At 37.0% G+C, this 21013-nt stretch overlaps 1 protein-coding gene and 1 pseudogene across 1 annotated transcript; one reads left to right on the top strand and one right to left on the bottom strand.

Moving 5' to 3' along the window:
• Positions 1–496: 496 nt before the first annotated feature.
• On the top strand, positions 497–9620 carry LOC136071130 (aspartic proteinase CDR1-like; annotated as a pseudogene).
• Positions 9621–15933: 6313 nt separating this feature from the next.
• Positions 15934–16695, bottom strand: LOC136071129 (uncharacterized). Its single transcript, XM_065782048.1, has one exon. It carries the CDS (start codon positions 16693–16695, stop codon positions 15934–15936), a length of 762 nt encoding a protein of 253 aa, XP_065638120.1.
• Between the last annotated feature and the right edge of the window lie 4318 nt (positions 16696–21013).

Below are 21013 nucleotides of genomic sequence, written 5' to 3'. Positions count from 1 at the left end.
ACCAAAAAAAAAAAAAAGTTGAACTTCTGATGCCTTGATATAACTATGATCGAGGTTCCCAAAGTTATGAATTGACTATCTAACCATATTTTAATAAGTAATTGATGAAGAAAAAGGCAGGTTTAAGCAATGAAGAAACAGTGAATTGATATTTGTGATTGCTAGGAAGAAACAGTGAAGAAAGGCATTTCATTCTCATCTGAGCAGGTATAGCCAAGAAACAAATCCCACATCCCCAATAAACAAATCCCAGAAACCCATGCACCCCAATCTCTCAAACAAAACCAAAAATTAAAAAATGCTTTGACTTTTGAAATACCCACATCCCCAAATGCAAAGATGATGAACTAAAAAGCCAAAAACATAGACACACACAAAATGAAACAAAATATACTGAGAGAGAGAGAGAGAGAGACTCATGGTGGCGTTCGATGATTGCGAAGGGATCGAAAGAATCAAAACGACGCCGGTGGTTTGGAACAGAGTGTCGGCGGAGATGGTGGTGGAGGTCGACGGATATGGTGGTGGAGAAGATGAGGGAAGCTCGGGCTTCAGATCTGCTCTGATTGAGGGTGATGGGTTGAGCTCGGGCTTGATCAGATCGACAGAGGCTGGGTGTGATAGGAGAGGCAAGGGATGAAAAGGTTTTTAGTATTTATATAAATAATGAAGCCGCGTTTTTAAAGTGCGGCTTTAGGGGCCATCTGAGGCCGCGTTTAATAAACGCGGCCACTTCCTAAAACTAAAGCCGCGTTTTATACACGCGGCTACAGAAAAAACTTAAAGCCGCGTGTATAAAACGCGGCTTCAGGCAAGCTGGACCTCCATTTTTTAAAGACGGATTAAAAAAAAAAAAAGAAATAGGCAGGTCCTTGGGCCGCGTTTTAAACGCGGCCTTAGACCCATTCTATGGCCCCGTTTTTAAAACGGGGCTTTAGACCTTCTGGGGCTGCGTTTTTACAAACGCGGCCCAAAAAAAGGCGGCCTTAGGCCCCCGCGTTTTGTAGTGACTCTCTTAAGTAATGTGGAACAAAACCATTAACTAGCTAACATTGAGTAGGTGACAAACAATGATCCATGCTTTGCTTGTTTTGTCATTTCATGATATTTGATATTACAAATGTAGCGTCATCTTGTGGTTGTGCATTGTAGTGTTTATAGTTATGGTTTTAATTTTATTATTATGTTTATGTCAAAAAAAAAAACATATGTCTAGTTTAACTCCAAATTAATTTTTCTCAACTCTACTTCATATAACTTTCTCAACTCCAAATTAAATTTTTTTTTCTTTTACCATCACGCACTCTTAGTGTAATGGTCACTTATACTTGTCGGGTGTGGAGGGCAAGAGTCGGAGTTCAAGTCTCCAGGAGGAAGCTTCACACATATATATACTTAGATTATGCTAGAGTAAAAATTCTATCTTGTAAAAAATATATATATATATATATATTTTCTTTCATATGAGAAGGGGGAAGTTTAAGAATCAAAATTTAGTTTGGAAATACTATTTACCTTAAAAAATTATTGTCTTTTTTCATGTTTATGTTAACATTATTTTTTTAAATGTTATCTTCAGAAAAAAATAACTCTATCCCCAATATACATTTAACTATTTTAGAGTTTTTTTTTTAATATTTTTTTTATTGATAATATAAGGAAAAAAAATACTAGTTATAATATAATGTAGGTAAAGATTAATTTAACCAATTACGTTTAATATTGGTTTTAGTAGCTACAATTATAAGACAAAATGAAAGTAATTTTCTAAAAATCAGAGCAAGTGCATTAGATGCCTAATCATGAACTATACTCTAGGTGTTGTTCTTGGGAGTATCATATTCCTTTTGACAATTTTTAAAAAGAAAATGTTTTTCTCAGCTGATAATAGCGGAACAATTGGTACCGGAATACTTTGGAAATACTCAAAAAATTAGGTGAATTTTTAATCCTAGCATTTAGAGGAGTTAAGTTACAAATCAATCAGACTTGCGTACGACACATATACTTGCACTTTTGAATACGATAATTCACTAATTTTCAGTGTTTTTTTTTTTTTTTTTTCTTTCTAATATTAAAACCATATTAATTCATGATTCATATTATTACAACTCAAATGGAGACTTCGATTTATAATCACTGCAATGCTAGCTATACTACAAAGTACAACTGTCATTTTCACTTATATGGTGTGTGTTTGGCATTGTACTTGTACATTATTCAATTATTCACATATACTGGCATACATTATTACATTATTATTATTAAATAAATGTGTTCCCATAAAAAATGTTAATCTCAAATTTTATTATTATTTTGCTCTATTCTTTGCTACTCAATTTGATACTTTATAATTAATAATTAATAATATTTTTTAAAAATGATAATAGAATTGAATTAAGGTGTCATTCCATTCCATTGTAATGCTTATGGTTATTATGAGAAATATGAAAGTTGAAGAATCACATGTGCAAACAAAGGGTAGATACTTCATTTTTTGCAATGACTTGTATGTATGTATGATATTATGATATTATACTTGCTTGTTTCTTTCAGAATCTTTCCCCTTTTGTTTTCAAAAGAGCATGACATGATGCCCCTCATTTATATGGGTCAAACCCGAACCCCAGGTGAAGCACAAGCTCAATCCTTACCCTTAGATAGATTCTAGAGATCAAAGTAGACAACCATCCATGTGATAACTTAGCAGTCAAGGAATAAAGTTGAAAAGACTCCTTGAGATCCACTTTATTCCACAACTTTTGTGAAGGGAGGAATGGTGAAATACAATGATCGAGGTCCCTAGGATAAGGGCAAAACTTAGGTACAATACTTATATGTTGTTCATTAAGTTCTCCTTTCAAAATTCAGCCATATGGCCGGCTGTACTTAACTAAAAATAAACTACAATTTCATGAAAAAAAAGTCATACGACTGAATAAGAGGAGAACCTAAGGAATAATACCTAAGGTACTATATCTAAGTTTTGTTCTTAGGATAATTAGGTGGAAGCCATGACCTTATTTCATATAGTGATACCTAGTAAGATGGACTATTGGGGTTAAAGCCGAGTGAACATCTAAAAATAATATTTTTCACAACTGCTAATATGATATGTTGTGATTATTGTATAATACAAGTGATGTCAATGATGTTGCTCTAATCTTGATAGGCTATGTTAGTTAATAGTTATGAAAAATACTATTTCTATATTATTTCTTATGGTACCACCCCTTCCCCTTTTAGCTAGAATACTTTCCCCTCCTCTTACATGACCAAAAATAGTTGTCTTTTGAAAACTGATTTTTGAGGGTAAAAATTACCATCAAGCATTAAGACTAGTCCATAATGTTGGTTAGTTAAAGATGTAGCTTTTCTAATCGAAACCTTCCTAGCACTTTTAGCAAAATGTTTGTGAGAGAGAGAGAGAGAGACAGAGGGTTCATTCGTCCAATAATAGTATTAGAATGGCAAGGTAGTCTTCCTTTGATTGGTCCATAAGGTTGGTTAGTTTAAATATGTACCTTGCCCAACCAACACCTAAGACTTTTCTTTAGACTATTCTACAAGGGTTGCTTCTCATTTTCCTTTCTATCCTCTCTTGTAGAACAACCATATATACCAACACCCCAACATCTAAACTTTTCAATCAACCCCTATTGATCCCAATAACAATAGTGCCACTTAACAAAAGGAAGAGGTTCAAGGTTTTTGAGGTCGAACCTATAAGGATTAAGGGTCGTCAATGGGCCGGCAGCAACAATAATGAGGGTATAATTGATGAGGAAAGCTCTGGCATAATCGGCCTAGGAGGTGGCCCTCTTTCTCTAGTCTCTCATCTAAACAAGTACATTGGTGGAAAATTTTCTTATTGTTTCGTTCCCACAACTTCAAATGTTTCAAGCAAGATTAATTTTGGTACCAATGGCTTGGTTTTTGGCAAAGGAGTGGTTTCAACACCCTTAGTTGCAAAAAAGCCTTCCACATATTATTACGTTACTCTAGAGGGCATTAGTATTGGGAACACAACGTTTGCCTATAGGGGCTTCTTCTGAGGCCAGTGCTAGTAATGTGGGTAACATGATTATTGACTCAGGCACAACTTACACCTTTCTTCCACCTGAGTTTCATAAAGATTTGGTATCGGCCTTATTGAAAACTATTCATGCTAAACGTGTTAAATGTGGCGGTAAAGCCACTTTTGTTGACCAAAAGGATAAGAAGCAATTAAGCTTCTATATTAAGTCTTTGAATAGTCAAAGACGGTGGAGAATTGTGTTGTATATCAAGCTGTAAAACAGCTTGTATTCACATTAACTTCACCGCCATCTTCACCGCCTCTCTCCTCTATATATACATGTCTTTTGTCTTCATAATATCAATCCCAATTTTTGAAGGTAAAATCCTATTTTGGGTGAAAAAGAGAGAGAGACTTTAGAGAGAACAAAAGTGTGGTTTCTCCTAAATATTGTTTTTCCTTTATTAGAGAGAGTGTATTTTCTCCTATTATAAGAGAGAGTATTGTCATTTGTGCTCTCCTTTTTTAGAGAGAAATTGTTGTAATCCTTTTGCAATAGTGAAATCCTTCTACAATTTGCCCGTGGTTTTTCTCCTAATTTGTTTGGGAGTTTTCCACGTAAAATTTTGGTGTTCATTATTTTTCATTTTTCTCATTTCTACTTCAGTTGTAATTGTGTGCCCCATACCACAACATCGTAACAGTGGTATCAGAGCGCCAGGTTTATAGCTGGTTTTGTGCTACGGTCAGATCCAGTTAGTGGAAAAGAGGCATCTTCAATAATGGCGACGAAGTACGAAATAGAGAAGTTCAATGGGAATAATTTCTCACTGTGGAAAATGAGAATAAAAGCAGTTTTGAGGAAAGATAACTGCTTGGCGGCAATTGGAGAAAGGCCCGATGAGATCACTGACGACGGCAAGTGGAACGAGATGGATGGCAATGCTATTGCTAATTTGCACCTAGCACTAGCTGATGGAGTATTGTCAAGTGTGGCGGAGAAAAAGACAGCAAAAGAGATATGGGATACTCTGACTAAATTGTACGAGGCCAAATCACTACACAACAAAATTTTCTTGAGAAGAAAACTTTACACCCTTCGGATGATGGAGTCAACAATGGTGACTGACCACATCAACACCCTCAACACTTTATTTTCACAGCTCACAGCAATGGAGCATAACATAGAGACGAGTGAACGTGCTGAAATTCTACTTCAAAGTCTACCTGATTCGTATGATCAACTCATCATCAACTTAACCAACAACATTGAAGTTCTAGTCTTCGATGATATTGCAGCTGCGGTTCTTGAAGAAGAAAGTCGGCGCAAGAGCAAAGAAGATAGATCGGGAGGCTCACAGCAAGCCGAAGCTTTAACAATAATGAGAGGGAGATCAACGGAACGTGGCCCCAGTGGGAGTCAAAATCAGAGTAGATCAAAATCCAGAAGTAAGAAAAATGTCAAGTGTCATCACTGTGGCAAGAAAGGGCACTACAAAAGGGAGTGTTGGCATCTCAAGAAGAAAGAAGAAGCCACAGGAAAAGGTCCTGAGTCATCAAAAGCTCAGGGTTGTGTAGCAAGCACCTCAAATGATGGTGAAATTTTATACAGTGAGGCAACAACTGCTACTGAAGGTAGAAGAAGATTTGCTGATGTCTGGCTTATGGACTCAGGAGCAACATGGCATATGACTCCCCGGAGAGAATGGTTCCATCAATATGAACCCATCCCAGGAGGATCTGTGTTCATGGGAGACGATCATGCCTTGGAGATTGCTGGTATTGGTACCATCAAATTAAAGATGTTTGATGGGACAGTTTGCATCATCCAAGAGGTACGACATGTGAAAGGCCTAAAGAAAAATCTATTATCTTTAGGACAATTAGATAATAGTGGGTGTAAAACCCATATTCAAGATGGGATCATGAAAATAGTTAAAGGCGCGCTTGTAATGATGAAAGCGGAAAAGATAGCGGCAAATTTGTACATGCTTAAAGGAGAAACACAACAAGAAGGAGAAGCATCCACTGCGTTGTCAAGTTCAGCAGAAGAATTAACACTGATGTGGCATCGTAAGCTTGGCCACATGTCGGAACGAGGTTTGAAGATTCTTGCTGAACAAAAGCTTCTTCCAGGGCTCAAAAAGGTATCATTACCCTTTTGTGAGCATTGTGTTATTAGTAAGCAGCACAGATTAAAGTTCAGCAGTTCTAATGCTAGAAGCAAAGCTATCTTAGAATTAATCCATTCTGATGTTTGGCAAGCACCAGTTTTGTCCCTAGGAGGAGCAAAATACTTTGTGTCTTTTATTGACGATTACTCCAGGCGATGTTGGGTGTATCCAATAAAAAATAAGGCGGACGTATTTCCAGTTTTCAAAATATTCAAAGCGCGGGTTGAACTTGAATCTGAAAAGAAGATCAAGTGCTTAAGGACAGACAATGGAGGAGAATATACCAGTAATGAATTTGATAACTTCTGTCAACAAAAAGGTATCAAAAGGCAGCTCACGGTGGCGTACACTCCACAACAAAATGGAGTAGCAGAGCGGATGAACAGAACCTTGTTAGAACGAACAAGAGCAATGTTGAGAACTGCGGGGATGGCCAACTCATTTTGGGCAGAAGCAGTCAAGACCGCCTGTTATGTGATCAATCGGTCACCATCAACTACAATTGATCTGAAAACGCCGATGGAGATGTGGACTGGTAAGCCAGCTGATTATTCTCACTTACATACATTCGGAAGTCCTGTTTACGTTATGTACAACGCCCAAGAAACATCAAAGCTGGATCCAAAATCCAGAAAATGCATTTTCTTAGGGTATGCTGATGGAGTTAAGGGGTACCGCCTGTGGGATCCCACTGCCCACAAGGTGATTATCAGCAGAGATGTGATATTTATAGAAGATAAGGTACAAGGGAAAGAAAATGATAACACTTCAAAAGAGAAACCAGAGACTACTATAGTTCAAGTTGAAGAAAGACAAGAATAAGAAGTTCCAGATTCTTCTGAAGCAGCACCAGAACACGAAGAACAAGAGCAAGCTGAGTTTTCAACTCCACAAGTTCGACGGTCAACTCGGGAGAGAAGAGAACCAGCTTGGCACTCAGAGTACATCATGGAGGGAAATGTCGCATACTGTCTACTAACAGAGGATGGAGAGCCGTCAACTTTTCAAGAGGCTACAAAAAGCCAAGAAGCTTTTCTGTGGATGACAGCAATGCAAGAAGAAATTGAAGCTCTCCATAAAAACAAGACATGGGATCTTGTTCCACTACCACAAGGAAGGAAGGCCATTGAGAATAAATGGGTTTACAAGATCAAACTAGATGGCAATGACCAAGTGGAGCGGTATCGTGCTAGATTGGTGGTGAAAGGTTTCGCTCAGAAAGAAGGTATAGACTTCAATGAAATATTCTCTCCTGTTGTTCGACTCACAACTGTTCGCGTAGTCCTGGCGATGTGTGCCACATTTGACTTGTACTTAGAGCAGTTGGATGTGAAAACTGCATTTCTTCATGGAGAACTTGAAGAAGAGATTTACATGCTCCAACCAGAAGGTTTTGAAGAAAAAGGAAAAGAGAACTTGGTTTGCAGGTTGAACAAATCTCTATACGGTCTCAAACAGGCGCCGAGATGTTGGTACAAGAGATTTGATTCCTTCATCATGAGCCTTGGATACAACAGACATAGTTCAGATCCTTGTGTTTACTACAAGAGATTTGGTGATGGTAATTTCATTATTCTGTTGTTGTATGTTGACGACATGTTGGTAGCAGGCCCCAACAAAGATCGTATTACAGACTTAAAGGCACAATTGGCTAGGGAGTTTGAAATGAAGGACTTGGGACCGGCAAACAAGATTCTAGGGATGCAAATATACCGAGACAGAGATAATAGGAAGATATGGCTTTCTCAGAAAAATTATTTGAAGAAAATCTTGCGGCGCTTCAACATGCAAGATTGTAAGCCAATTTCTACCCCTCTTCCTATTAATTTCAAGTTATCCTCAAGTATGAGTCCTAGCAACGAAGCAGAGAGGATAGAAATGTCTCGAGTACCGTACGCATCAGCAGTGGGTAGCTTAATGTTCGCTATGGTTTGCACAAGACCAGACATTGCACAAGCAGTAGGAGTGGTTAGTCGATACATGGCGAATCCTGGTAAAGAGCATTGGAGTGCTGTAAAGAGGATCCTGAGATATGTCAAGGGTACCTCAAATGTTGCATTATGTTATGGAGGATCAGATTTTATTGTTAGAGGCTATGTTGATTCAGATTATGCAGGTGATCTTGATAAGAGCAAGTCCACCTCAGGTTATGTATTTACTCTTGCTAAAGGAGCTGTAAGCTGGGTTTCAAAATTGCAGTCTATCGTGGCTACTTCTACGACGGAGGCAGAATATGTTGCAGCTACACAAGCTAGCAAAGAGGCAATATGGTTGCAAATGCTACTGGAGGAGCTTGGACACAAACAAGAGAAAATTGCTCTATTTTGTGATAGTCAGAGCGCTTTGCATCTGGCAAAGAATCCAGCATTTCATTCGAAGACAAAGCACATACGAGTTCAGTATCACTTTGTTCGTGAGAAGGTGGAAGAAGGAAGTGTGGATATACATAAAATCCATACCAAAGACAACCTAGCTGATATGTTAACAAAGCCTATCAACAATGACAAATTTACTTGGTGTCGATCATCTATTGGCCTGGCAGAAATGTAAGCAGCATGAAGATGGCAAGTCTAGAAAGGATAAAAGGATTACAAAAGTGACTTTAAGTGGGAGATATGTGGCGGTAAAGCCACTTTTGTTGACCAAAAGGATAAGAAGCAATTAAGCTTCTATATTAAGTCTTTGAATAGTCAAAGACGGTGGAGAATTGTGTTGTATATCAAGCTGTAAAACAGCTTGTATTCACATTAACTTCACCGCCATCTTCACCGCCTCTCTCCTCTATATATACATGTCTTTTGTCTTCATAATATCAATCCCAATTTTTGAAGGTAAAATCCTATTTTGGGTGAAAAAGAGAGAGACTTTAGAGAGAACAAAAGTGTGGTTTCTCCTAAATATTGTTTTTCCTTTATTAGAGAGAGTGTATTTTCTCCTATTATAAGAGAGAGTATTGTCATTTGTGCTCTCCTTTTTTAGAGAGAAATTGTTGTAATCCTTTTGCAATAGTAAAATCCTTCTACAATTTGCCCGTGGTTTTTCTCCTAATTTGTTTGGGAGTTTTCCACGTAAAATTTTGGTGTTCATTATTTTTCATTTTTCTCATTTCTACTTCAGTTGTAATTGTGTGCCCCATACCACAACATCCTAACATTAAAGACCCAAAGGGTGTTCTTAGTCCTTGTTTTAGGTCCAAAGGTGACCTTGATATCCCAATTATCACAGCTCATTTTACTGATGCTGATGTAAAGTTGAAGCTAATCAATACGTTTGCTAGAATGAATGATGTTTTGGTATGCTTCACCATGATACCATCTCCTGATAATTTGGCTATCTTTGGGAACTTGGCGGAGATAAACTTCTTGGTCCGGTATGACCTTGAGGCCAAGAAAGTGTCCTTCAAGCATGCTGATTGCACCAAGCACTAGTAGAGATGAATTTGTTTAAATTTGTGATGACTCTAATTCTGTGGAAATTATTTGACCATGAATTATATTTAAAGAGAAATAATATATCTACAATATTTTTACAACAAATCCTAAGTGGCAGGTTATTACTGGTTGTTATTGTTGGGGCAAAAAAGTAATCTTAGTATTATATTTAAATTTGAACCAATAACAACTAACCACTTGTGATTTGTTGTAAAAATGTTGTATGTTTCAATTTTTTTCCCTGAACACTTGGAATTTTGAAATTTTATGATCATGAAATATATTAGTAAAAGAGAGATGCTACATTTACAACAATTTTACAACAAATCACAAATGGTTAGTTGTCATTGGTTCAAATTTGAAACTAAGATTACTTTTTTGCCACAACAATAACAACCAGTAACAACCTGCCACTTGAGATTTATTTTAAAAGTGTTGTAAAAATGTTGTAGACATATCATTTCTCTTAGTAAAATCATTACCCAATGATTTTAACATAATACCAAAAGAATTAGGAACTAAAATGGTACCGTGGAAATGTTAGGTATCAAAATGGTAATAATAGAGGGTTTAATATAGAATATAAATTAAATTATGTACATGTGTGTATGTGAAGTCATTTAACTTTTACTTGACCTTCTTCTCAAAAAAAAAAAAAAAAAACTTTTAATTGACCTTATATTATTGCAACCCGAGCAATGCACAGGAAAGTTTAATAAAATATTATTTTATTTTTATCTCAAAAAATGAAAATATCTCTCTTCTTTTTGTAGATAAACATAAAATTTGATAATTATGATAGTAATTAATAGACATTTATTATAATTTCGTTTGTATATGAGATTTTAAATATAAATCTTGATAATTATGGTAGTTTATTGATAAGAGGTATTTATTATGATTGCGTTTTTATATAAGACAATTAAATATTTAATTTTTGTAATTATTAATAGGCATTTATTATGATAGTGTTTGTATATGTAACTATTTACTCTATGAGAAATGCTTTGTCCACCACATTTTCACAACAATTTCACAACAAATGTTGTGGACTTAGCACTTCTATTATTCTATTGACTATTATTCAATAAATAAAAAATATGAGGTGTCAAAATTCTAATTGAGTTTTTTATTATGGAAAATAATTTAAATTCAATTAAATATATTATTGAAAATAATGACATGTAAAATTATAAGAGGGCTCAAAAGATTATGTAGCACAACATTATGAAGTCTATCAAAAGTCAAATAGTTCTAGTCTTATATATATTTGCTTGTCAGTAATTTATGCAATGTACGGGAAAGTTTAACAAAATATTTTTCTTCTATCTTTTATTTTATTTTTATCAAAAATAAAATTTAGTAATTATAATAAATATTAATAGGCATTTATTAGATATTCCACTTTTTGAAGAAAATATGATTGGTAAGATTTTAATGAATGCTTTACATATAAATAAAATTTAAAATTAATTAAAAATATAATATAGTAATGACATATAAAGTTATGAGGCCTTAAAAGCTTATATGAAAAAATATAATGACGTCAATCGAAAATCAAACGTCTTTGTTTTCATTTACTATAGATATAGATAGACAAGCTCCTTCAATCTTACACACATGGACTTAATTAGTTGACCTTACAAACCAAACATACAACCTATCACATCATAGATGTGGGTTCTAGCTAATACAACTGGTAAAATCTCGTGTCATCGAAAAAACAAATATGATTAAAATTTTGCTTATACCAAAATCAATTGTTGTCTTAATCTAATGATAAAAGACAATTATGTGGGAACCTAAAAGGCCAAAAGATAAGTTTCATATTGCCTAGGTAAGGGGAGGTCCTAAGCCTTATATGAAATGCCTTGGACTTTAATTGGTAAGAGGCTTTTTTTAAACCTGGAAGTGGGATAATATCTTGCCAATGAAGAGTTGGAGCGTGATAGAATGGTATCAAAGTGGACCCCTACTCAACCAAATGGTAGGTAGGTCCCACACATGGATGCGTGACCCTTTAAGTGGATAGATTGGGGGGACTTAAAAGGCCAAAAGATCACTTAAGTAGATGAGGTGAGAAAGAACCAAATCTTGACTAAATCCCACATGGGTAAGAGAATGTCCTAAACCTTATATGGAATGCCTTGGACTTTGATTAGTAAGCAGCCTTTTGAAACTTTGAGGGATGAAGTTATCTGTCACCCTTTAAGAAGAAAATATACTACAAATGAAGTTTTAGGACGTGACAAATAATTTGGTCATGTTTAGTGGAACCATAAGCTTCCTCTAATTTGACTAGCTTATCATGTATTTTCAATGTATATCTTCTTCCAAAATCTTTGAAATTAGTTTATTAATCTAATATAATGTGACTATTGGATAACGCCTCTTACATTTTCATTTAGAAAAAATTGCAATCCTACAAAATACTTTGTTTTCATGAAAAACAAATGTTAACATAAAAAATGTTATAAAATCTTGTGATCCTATTTAAAAGACATGCATTAAATAAAATAATTGCAAGTCAAATGAGTAACAAATTCTTATATCTCCAAAAGTTTAATTCTAGAACAGTTCTACAAGCAACAATATTTTGAGGATAAATAATTTTATAGAACAAATTTTCTTATTTCAAATGTGTCTTATCCTTTAATTGTATATAAGGTATCAACATTTAGTTTCTCTGACCTAGGGTAAGGCTTGCCGAACCCTAGCTGCCAGTAGAATAGTGAGGGCCTACTTGAAGGAAGGCAAACCAGTTTTGTTGAAACTTTGTTTTCATTGGTTTTTGAAGCAGGAGTATTGTTAGTTGGCTTGTGAAGGCAGAGTTTTGGTGTTTCCGAGTGATGGAGAAGTTAATGGGCTCATGGGAGAAGTTCTCTCTTTCAGAGTCGGAAGGAAATAAGTTCACAATTCAAGAAGAGTCCAGGGTGAGGGATTTTCTCTTAGCAGCCAAATTCCATACAAGAAGAGTGTTGAATATGGAAGCCATTGCAAAGACCTTCAAACTCCTTTGGAGGACGAGAAAGGGCTTCGAGATTAGGGATATGGGCGATCACATGGTGTTGTTTAGATTCCCTGAGGCAACGGACATTGATAGGGTCCTCCAAGGAGAGCCATGGATGTTTGATAAACATTTGGTGGCCCTTAAAAGAATGGAGACAAGTGAAGCCATCAGAGGGTTGGACTTTAGTCGCACTAGCTTCTGGGTGCAAGTCCATGATCTACCAATCCGAAGTTCAACAATGGGAATAGCAAAGGAATAGTTTCCATAGCGGGTCAGGTGGATATGACGGCGTCTGAGGAGGATAGCTCGAATGATTTCAATTTTCTTCGGCTCAGGGTAGCAGTAGACACATCAAAGCCTTTATGCCGAGGGAGAAAGATTACTAGGAGTGATCAAATCACATTGGAATACATCATCCAAGTCAATAGGTAGCTCTTCTACCCAAATATCAGTATCTGCAGTTAGAACTGCTCTTCTAGCCAAAGCATGAGCCAAGGAATTGCCCTCCCTACGAATATGCTTAAATTGACATCTCGCTAAAGACAAACTACGACCACGGACCTCCTCAACAATATGCCCAAACATAGCACGGCACGCTTCAGCTGAGTTAATGGCAGTTATAACACGTAGACTATCTCCTTCAAAAATAACATCGAAGAGACAGAGCTCCGTTGCTAACTGCACTGCTCGGCTCGCTGCTAAAGCTTCTGCATGTTCGACGGACTGTGGCAGCAAAATCTTCTGACTTAGAGCACCAATAATCTCACCCATGCAGTCCCTAATAACCACTCCTATCCCTCCAAAATTTCTCTCCTCGAACAAGGCCGCATCGAAGTTTGCTTTGTACATACCCGCTGGAGGTGGTGCCCATCGAGCCCGAGGATTCCGTGGCAATGAGCATGAGACCTGTTCATGAGCATCGAAGAACTCCACCACCAACGCCTTTGCTCTGTTCCCGATCTCATGGAGAGGCCACGATGGTTGGCTTTCTCTAATTCTATTTCTTCTCTCCCATAAACTCCATGCAATGGTGGAGAAAAACGCCACTGTGAACGCTGAAAGACCTGAAAAACGTCCATGAAAGACCTGAAATTCCTCTGGTACAGCTTCGCAAAACAGAGCACCGATTGCCACACTGCCTTAGCATGGTCGCACAGCCACAAAATATGCAAAGTTGTTTCTTGGTGCTCATTACATAGGGAACATATCTCATCAACCTTAATCTGCCGCCGAACTAAGTTTTGTCTTGATGGCAAGGAGTCCATGACCGCTCTCCAAATAAAATGTTTAATTTTGGAGGAGCTTTTATCTTCCAAATATCATTCCAGAACTTCTTTGACATCCCAACAGATGAAGAGGGAGACAGATTGAGGGCCTCGTTTGCAAGCATTTGGTAAGCCGATTTCACCGAATAGCTTCCATCAGGTGATCCAGGCCATACTAGACAGTCCTCATGGCACAGACTGCTCACGTAGATTCTTCTAATCACCTCCGCTTCCCAGGGATAAAAAAGAGAGTCTAGCAACTCAACATTCCATGACTTGGTGTTTGGGTAAAAAAGGTCGCAAACTTTATCCATCCCTCCCCCTAGTTTCGGTGATAGCACCTTTCTCCCACCAGGTTCGGGTAACCAGTTGTGTTCCCAAATACTAACAGAGCGACCATCCCCGATCCTCCAAACCGCCCCTTCTCAATCACCTCCCTAGACTGCAGAATGCTTCGCCATGCATAGGAGCATTTTGAAGAAACTGAAGCCTCCATAATGTTCCCATCCGGAAAATATTTGGAGCTGAAAAAATTGTATAGTAGAGTATCCTTATTATGGTGCAAACGCCAGACCTGCTTGGCAAGCATAGCCTTATTAAAATTTTGAAAGTTGCGAAAACCCATCCCTCCCACTGATTTAGAGCTACACAGTGTGCTCCATTTCACCCAATGGATCTTCTTCTTCCCTCCATTTTCCCACCAAAATTTCCAAATCATTGCTTCAATGTCTTTGCAAAGGCTTACCGGGAGCTTGAATACACTCATTGTATAAGCTGGAATAGATTGAATTACTGCCTTGATCATGATCTCCTTCCCGGCTTGGGATAGCAATTTCTCCTTCCAACCCTGCATTTTTGACCAAATACGTTCTTTGATCTGTGTGAAGCAAGCTCTCTTGTTTCGGCCCACAAAGGATGGTAGACCCAAATACTTCTCGTAGTGTTGGATTGCCGGGATGCCCAATGACACCTTTATTTCTTCTTGGACAGCTTCATCAGTGTTCTTGCTGAAGAAAAGAGTAGTCTTTTCCTTATTCACCACTTGACCCGATGCCACTTCATAAATGGCTAGTAGCTCTTTTATCTTATCACACTCCTCTCGAGTAGACCTGCAAAAGAGTAAGCAATCATCTGCAAAAAAGAGGTGGGTGAGCTTTGGTCCTCTTCTACATATGGAGAATCCATGGATATCACCATTTTCTGCAGCCCTTCGTAGGATAGCATTCAATCCCTCCGCACAAAACAAAAAAAGGTATGGAGACAACGGGTCCCCTTGTCTGATTCCCCTAGTTGGTAAAATCATTCCTTGTGGCTCCCCATTTACCAGTATAGAGTAGGACACCGTAGTGATGCACTCCATGATCAAAGCTACCCAAGAATTGTGAAAACCCATCTTCAACAGCACTTTCTCCAAAAAAATCCATTCCACCCTATCATAGGCCTTGCTCATGTCAAGTTTGAGAGCCATGAAACCTGTTCTACCTGTACAACTTGTTTTCATATGATGCAAAGTTTCAAAAGCAATCAAGACATTATCAGTGATCAACCTCTCAGCAATAAAAGCACTCTGTGTTTCCGAAATGATTTTATTGAGAAGAGGTTTTAGTCTATTTGCAATGACTTTGCTCACTATTTTATAAATCACATTGCACAAGCTTATTGGCCTGAATTCTGAGACCTTCTCTGGATTTTTTACTTTTGGGATCAAAGTGATAAAAGTATGATTTATAGACTTTAAGATAGACCCAGAATTAAGACAAGATAAAACAGCTTGAGTAATATCCATACCAACATCGGACCAGTAGGTCTGATAAAATAATGGTGGCATACCGTCTGGACCTGGAGCTTTTAAAGGCGCCATATCCTTTATTGCAATCTCCACTTCCTCTGCTTTGTACGTATCAATAAGTTTGGAGTTCATCTCCCCAGTGACCACCTCCTGGACCCCATCTAAAATGCTCTCAAGGTTATGTGAATTTGATGAGGTAAATAACTCTGAGTAAAAATCAATGAGCATTTTTGAAACAATTCCCTCCTATGTCTGCCAAACTCCATCATTGTCCTTCAACCCCTTAATGAAATTTTGTCGCTTCCTTTGTGTGGCTGTCCCATGGAAAAACTTGGTGTTCTTGTCTCCGGATTTTATCCATTGAACTCTAGATCTTTGATGCCACATTTGTTCTTCTTTTTCACACAGCTTATTTAACTCTGTCTTCAACCTATCCACCTCCTGACTATTCCCAGTCCTAGTAGATTCTGCCTCAGCCTTCCACAACAACTCCTTTGTTTTCTGTATTTGTTTTTTCACATTTCCAAAATGCTGTCTACTCCAGCCCTTCAACTTCTTCTTACACCATTTCAGTTTTGTTACTGCTCTGTGCATTGGAGTACCTTCAACTTGGTGGCTCCATGCTCTAGAAACGGAATTACTACATCCCGGGTCAGACGTCCACATCGCTTCAAATCTAAAAGGTTTACGATTCCACCTGTGGCTTTCTCCATTCGGGTTTTGTTCTAACAAAATCGGTCTATGGTCCGAAGTGAAACATTGCAGGTGTTTTACTCTACCAGCGGGAAACCGATTCAGCCAATCATAATTTGCAACTCCTCTGTCTAAGCGTTCCCACACCAGCTCTCCTCTTCGTTTTCCATGCCACGTAAAATCTGGTCCCGAATATCCCAAATCGATAAACCCGCAATCATCTAAGACATCACGGAATGCCTGCATGAGATTGTGTGACCGTGGAGCACCTCCATTCTTATCTTCCACCTCCAAAAGTTCGTTGAAATCACCCATGCAACACCATGGGAGGGCTGGTTTGGAGCTTAACATCCGCAACATACTCTACCCCTCACTCCTTCTACTGGTTTCGGGCTCACCATAAAACCCCGTTAGACGCCATGCCCTCTCCGAACCTCCATGCACAATAGCGTCGATGTGATAATTCGAGAAACTGTCGACCCAAACCATGTCCTCATCCTTCCATAGTAAAGCCAAACCTCCTCCTCTTCCATTGCTAGGAACAGGGAAACAACCATCAAACTTCAACTGACAACGAACCCATTCCATGTGATCTCGATCTGACCATGTTTCCGACAAAAACACGATTGTGGGACCTTGCGCTTGCACTATATCGACAAGCTCACCAACTGCACGGCGGTTCCCAAGCCCCCGGCAGTTCCACGCTAAGAGATTCATTGTTGTCGGCGGGGCTGGAAACCAGCCTCCACCGATGGCATTGAAACGGCCTTAGCCATTTTTTTCTTAACTTCCTCAGACTCCAGTTCTACGTCTATTTCCTCTCTGGTTGTTCTCTTTTTTAACAGAGAAGAAACTCCTTCTTTGGGCTCACTTCTATGTTGCTCTTTACGAACCCATCCCCTCGGTTTGGGCCTACCTTGTTCCTGGATTGCATTTTTATACTTGTCCAAGCCCACCAATGCAGGCCCATTAGACTCAAACTCCACTTCTTGGCCCGGATTGTTATTGGAAAAACTAACCGTTGAAAATTCCTTTGAAGATTTTACGTTGTCAAACTTAGCCAAATCCTCATCAATGTCCTTCAACTGTGCCGAGAAATCTGCTTCCTTAATCTCATTTCCTGAATTCGAAAATTCCTGGCTGTTATGAATTGATCCCATATTTAATGCGCCATCATTACTGTGGTCCGAGAAATTCGGACCTTCCATAACGGCTATAGCTTCGCCCACTGGATTACCGTCGTCTCCTTCCTTGCACCTGTTCTGTTCCGGTACAGCCCCACCCATATCGCCTTCCCCATGCACTTCATCATCTTCACTCAATGCGTCATCCTCAAAGCCAGCCACGCGGATCACTGTTCTTCGAATTGGATTTGGTATCGAAGCACGGAGCCAACTTCCAAACTGTTGATCCTCAGCTTTTAGATTGCCCCTGCTCTTTTCCCACAAGGCACATTCTTTATCACTGTGCGTCAGCATACCACACCAGAAGCATATATTAGGTAGCCTCTCATATTTGAAGCTAACCCAACCCTCCTTTCCATTCAATAAAAATTTGCTTACCTCTTCCTCAAAAAAAAAAAAAAAAAAAAGGTATCAACATTCAAGTCCACAAATCCAGATTATTTTTTGAATTTAACTCCGGAAAAAAAATCTGGAGTGAGAGAAAATCAATAGCTATAAGATTTATGAAATGAAAAAACTTACGATAGTGATGATGTATTTGCCCATCCTTTTCTCTACCATTACCTCTACATCTTTCCATCATTCTTCAATTCCAATCCCATTTCTTCATTCCTCCTAACTTGATACAGTGCTAGAACCATTTCATGTTTGCCTTAGAAATCGAGTTAAACGTTGTGAAAAATTGGAAAAGTTAGTGCCCTTAGAACTCCGAGCACTATGTATTGCTATATATTTTATGCACTGCTTTAATGAGCACAGGCTGAATTATGACAGACCAATGTATCAAAAGGCCTTAGGTGCTTTACAAGACTGCGACAAAAGATATAAGGGAAGATTGGATCGATCCTGGCTTTGGAAAATGTTTATATAGATGGTACAAGATGAATATTATTATTATTTTTTTTTATACAAGATAGAAATTATATTTTAACATAATCTAAGTGTGTATATTCTAACTCCGAGCACTGTGTATTGCTATATATTTTATGTACTGCTTTAATGAGCACAGGCTGAATTATGACAGACCAATGTATCAAAAGGCCTTAGGTGTTTTACAAGACTGCGACAAAAGATATAAGGGAAGATTGGATCCTGGCTTTGGAAAATGTTTATATAGATGGTACAAGATGAATATTATTATTATTTTTTTTATATACAAGATAGAAATTATATTCTAACCTAATTTAAGTGTGTATGTGATTGAAACTCCATCCTGAAAACTTGTACCCTAGCCCTTGCTACATGGAGAGGTGTCAATTCAGTTACAAAGCCTTTGGTAATACAAGATGAATATTTATTAGGTAGTATTCATGGAAGATTATTATATCATATACTATATAATAAAAATTGGAATATACGTTCACAGTGTATCTGATTCAACAACAATTAAATGGACAAGGTTCCTTCCTTCACGCCACAACAATTAATTGGATGTGGATGTATCTGATTATTAATTTTTAATAATATTAAGGGCTGCATTTTTCAACTATATATATATAGAGAGAGAGAGAGAGAGAGAGAGAGAGAGAGAGAGAGTACTGTATAAATTTCACCAAAATATAATACTGTAAATTGCAGGACTATAATAAAATTATTACAATACAATAGTTTTATATCAAGTTTAGTATTAAGTCTCCTCATTATTATTATTTTTTTTTTAAAAGTCTCATCTAATAGCCGTTTATTGAAAAACATAGTTAAAAAATGTTGACAATTCAATTTTTATATATGGTAAGCCAACGAATTGGTACACATTTTTGGGATATACACATCACTATTACTAATCTTAAGTTAATTGAAAGTTCAAACTTCTTCATAATTTTAAAATCTAAATTCAATGGAACTCTTCCATTTTTCCTTTTTTTGGTTTTGCTTATTTTCTTCGATTTTATTGTCAATTCCTTCGGATTTTTATTTTCAAAAGAAGAATAAAATTCAACTGTTTGGCAAAATTTCTACATGACGAGTCCGGAACTGTTATAGTCTTGGGAAACCTTGTGATACTCAATTCAGAACAGGTAAATTTCTTTTTTTCCTTGTCTTTTTTACAATAAAAAATAAAAAATCACTATTTCTTTATTCATTGAAATTTGAATTTCTTCGTTTTCTTTGTTTTTTTCTATTAACCGAGGAAATTTTATAATAATGATGATTTTGACACTTTTGGGACTGATGATAACTGATATTTCTGTCTGTTTCTATTGCGACAGGAAATTTGAAACTATGATGTTACTGTTCTAACCAAAGAAACATAGTTTTAATGTTATACTTTTATCCCCCTATTTAGTTTTCAATTTTTAGCGCACTAAAATATCTTCATACAAATTCTAAAATAATATATCATTTAGTTTACATTTTTTTCCTACAAAAAAGCAAAAAATGTTAAAACAGTAATAATATCTCATGTAAAAAAGGGGACCAAATTCTCGCTACCCATTTGTATTCAAATGTTTGATTTCTATATGTATTTGTTATCTATTTGAATTCAAATACTTTAATTATCTTTATAAAAAAATTACAAAATTACTTCTTCCAAAAAAAAAAAAAACACTCATTATCTCACGTAAGAACTACTCATAATCCTGAAATTTCCATGGTTTTTTTTTTTTTTTTAATTCTTTAAAACATTCCAAAATTTTTATTATTAAAATTCTTAAAAAAAAAAAAACACTCATTATCTCACGTAAGAACTACTCATAATCCTGAAATTTCCATGGTTTTTTTTTTTTTTTTAATTCTTTAAAACATTCCAAAATTTTTATTATTAAAATTCTATACAGTTATCACAAATCCCCATCCATTCACACTAACGTATATCATCTTTCTTTTGTTCAAATTTAAAAAAAAAATTTACTTATCACAATTCTTATCCCAATCAATAAATTCAAATGTCTCATTGAGTTTCAACTTTGTACAGTTCTCTATCTTATATTTAAAAACTATTTCATGTTACCTTAACTCCTTTTTTTTAAAAAAATACGCATGGTTATTTATATATCACTTTTAAGTATTATAACACTAAACCAAAAAGAGCATTATAGCATGCGCAAAGTGCGTGTGATGAGTTTAGTTATATATAATTGTAGGGTCCGTTTTTGTAGCCTAAAAGATATGGGTTCCCAGGGCCCAACGAACCCAGAACAATGAATTTGTAGAGAGTGGATCGAAGGTTTAGGCGCTCGCCGGCTTTTACCAAGCATCAACTACTTTCCTTTTATTGAAAGCTATTAAGACCAATTTACATATGGGGGATGCTCCTCGGCCCATGGCCGAGGAGGTTTTTCCTTCCCCCACTCTCCTTTTCTCCTCTCTCCCTTTTTACACTTTGCTCACTTCCTTTATATCTCACTCCTCCCCTTCCTTCTTCCTTCTGTTGATCATCTATTGGCCTCCTTCCTGACCGCCCGTCCCATCAAAGGTCATATCCGTGCTCAAATGGTTCACCCTGA

Source organism: Quercus suber, unplaced genomic scaffold (genome assembly GCF_002906115.3).
Source record: "Quercus suber isolate HL8 unplaced genomic scaffold, Cork oak 2.0 scaffold_288, whole genome shotgun sequence".
Taxonomy (NCBI): Eukaryota; Viridiplantae; Streptophyta; class Magnoliopsida; order Fagales; family Fagaceae; genus Quercus; species Quercus suber.
Note: the sequence above shows the minus strand (reverse complement) of the source record. Positions and strands in the feature narration are given on the sequence as shown.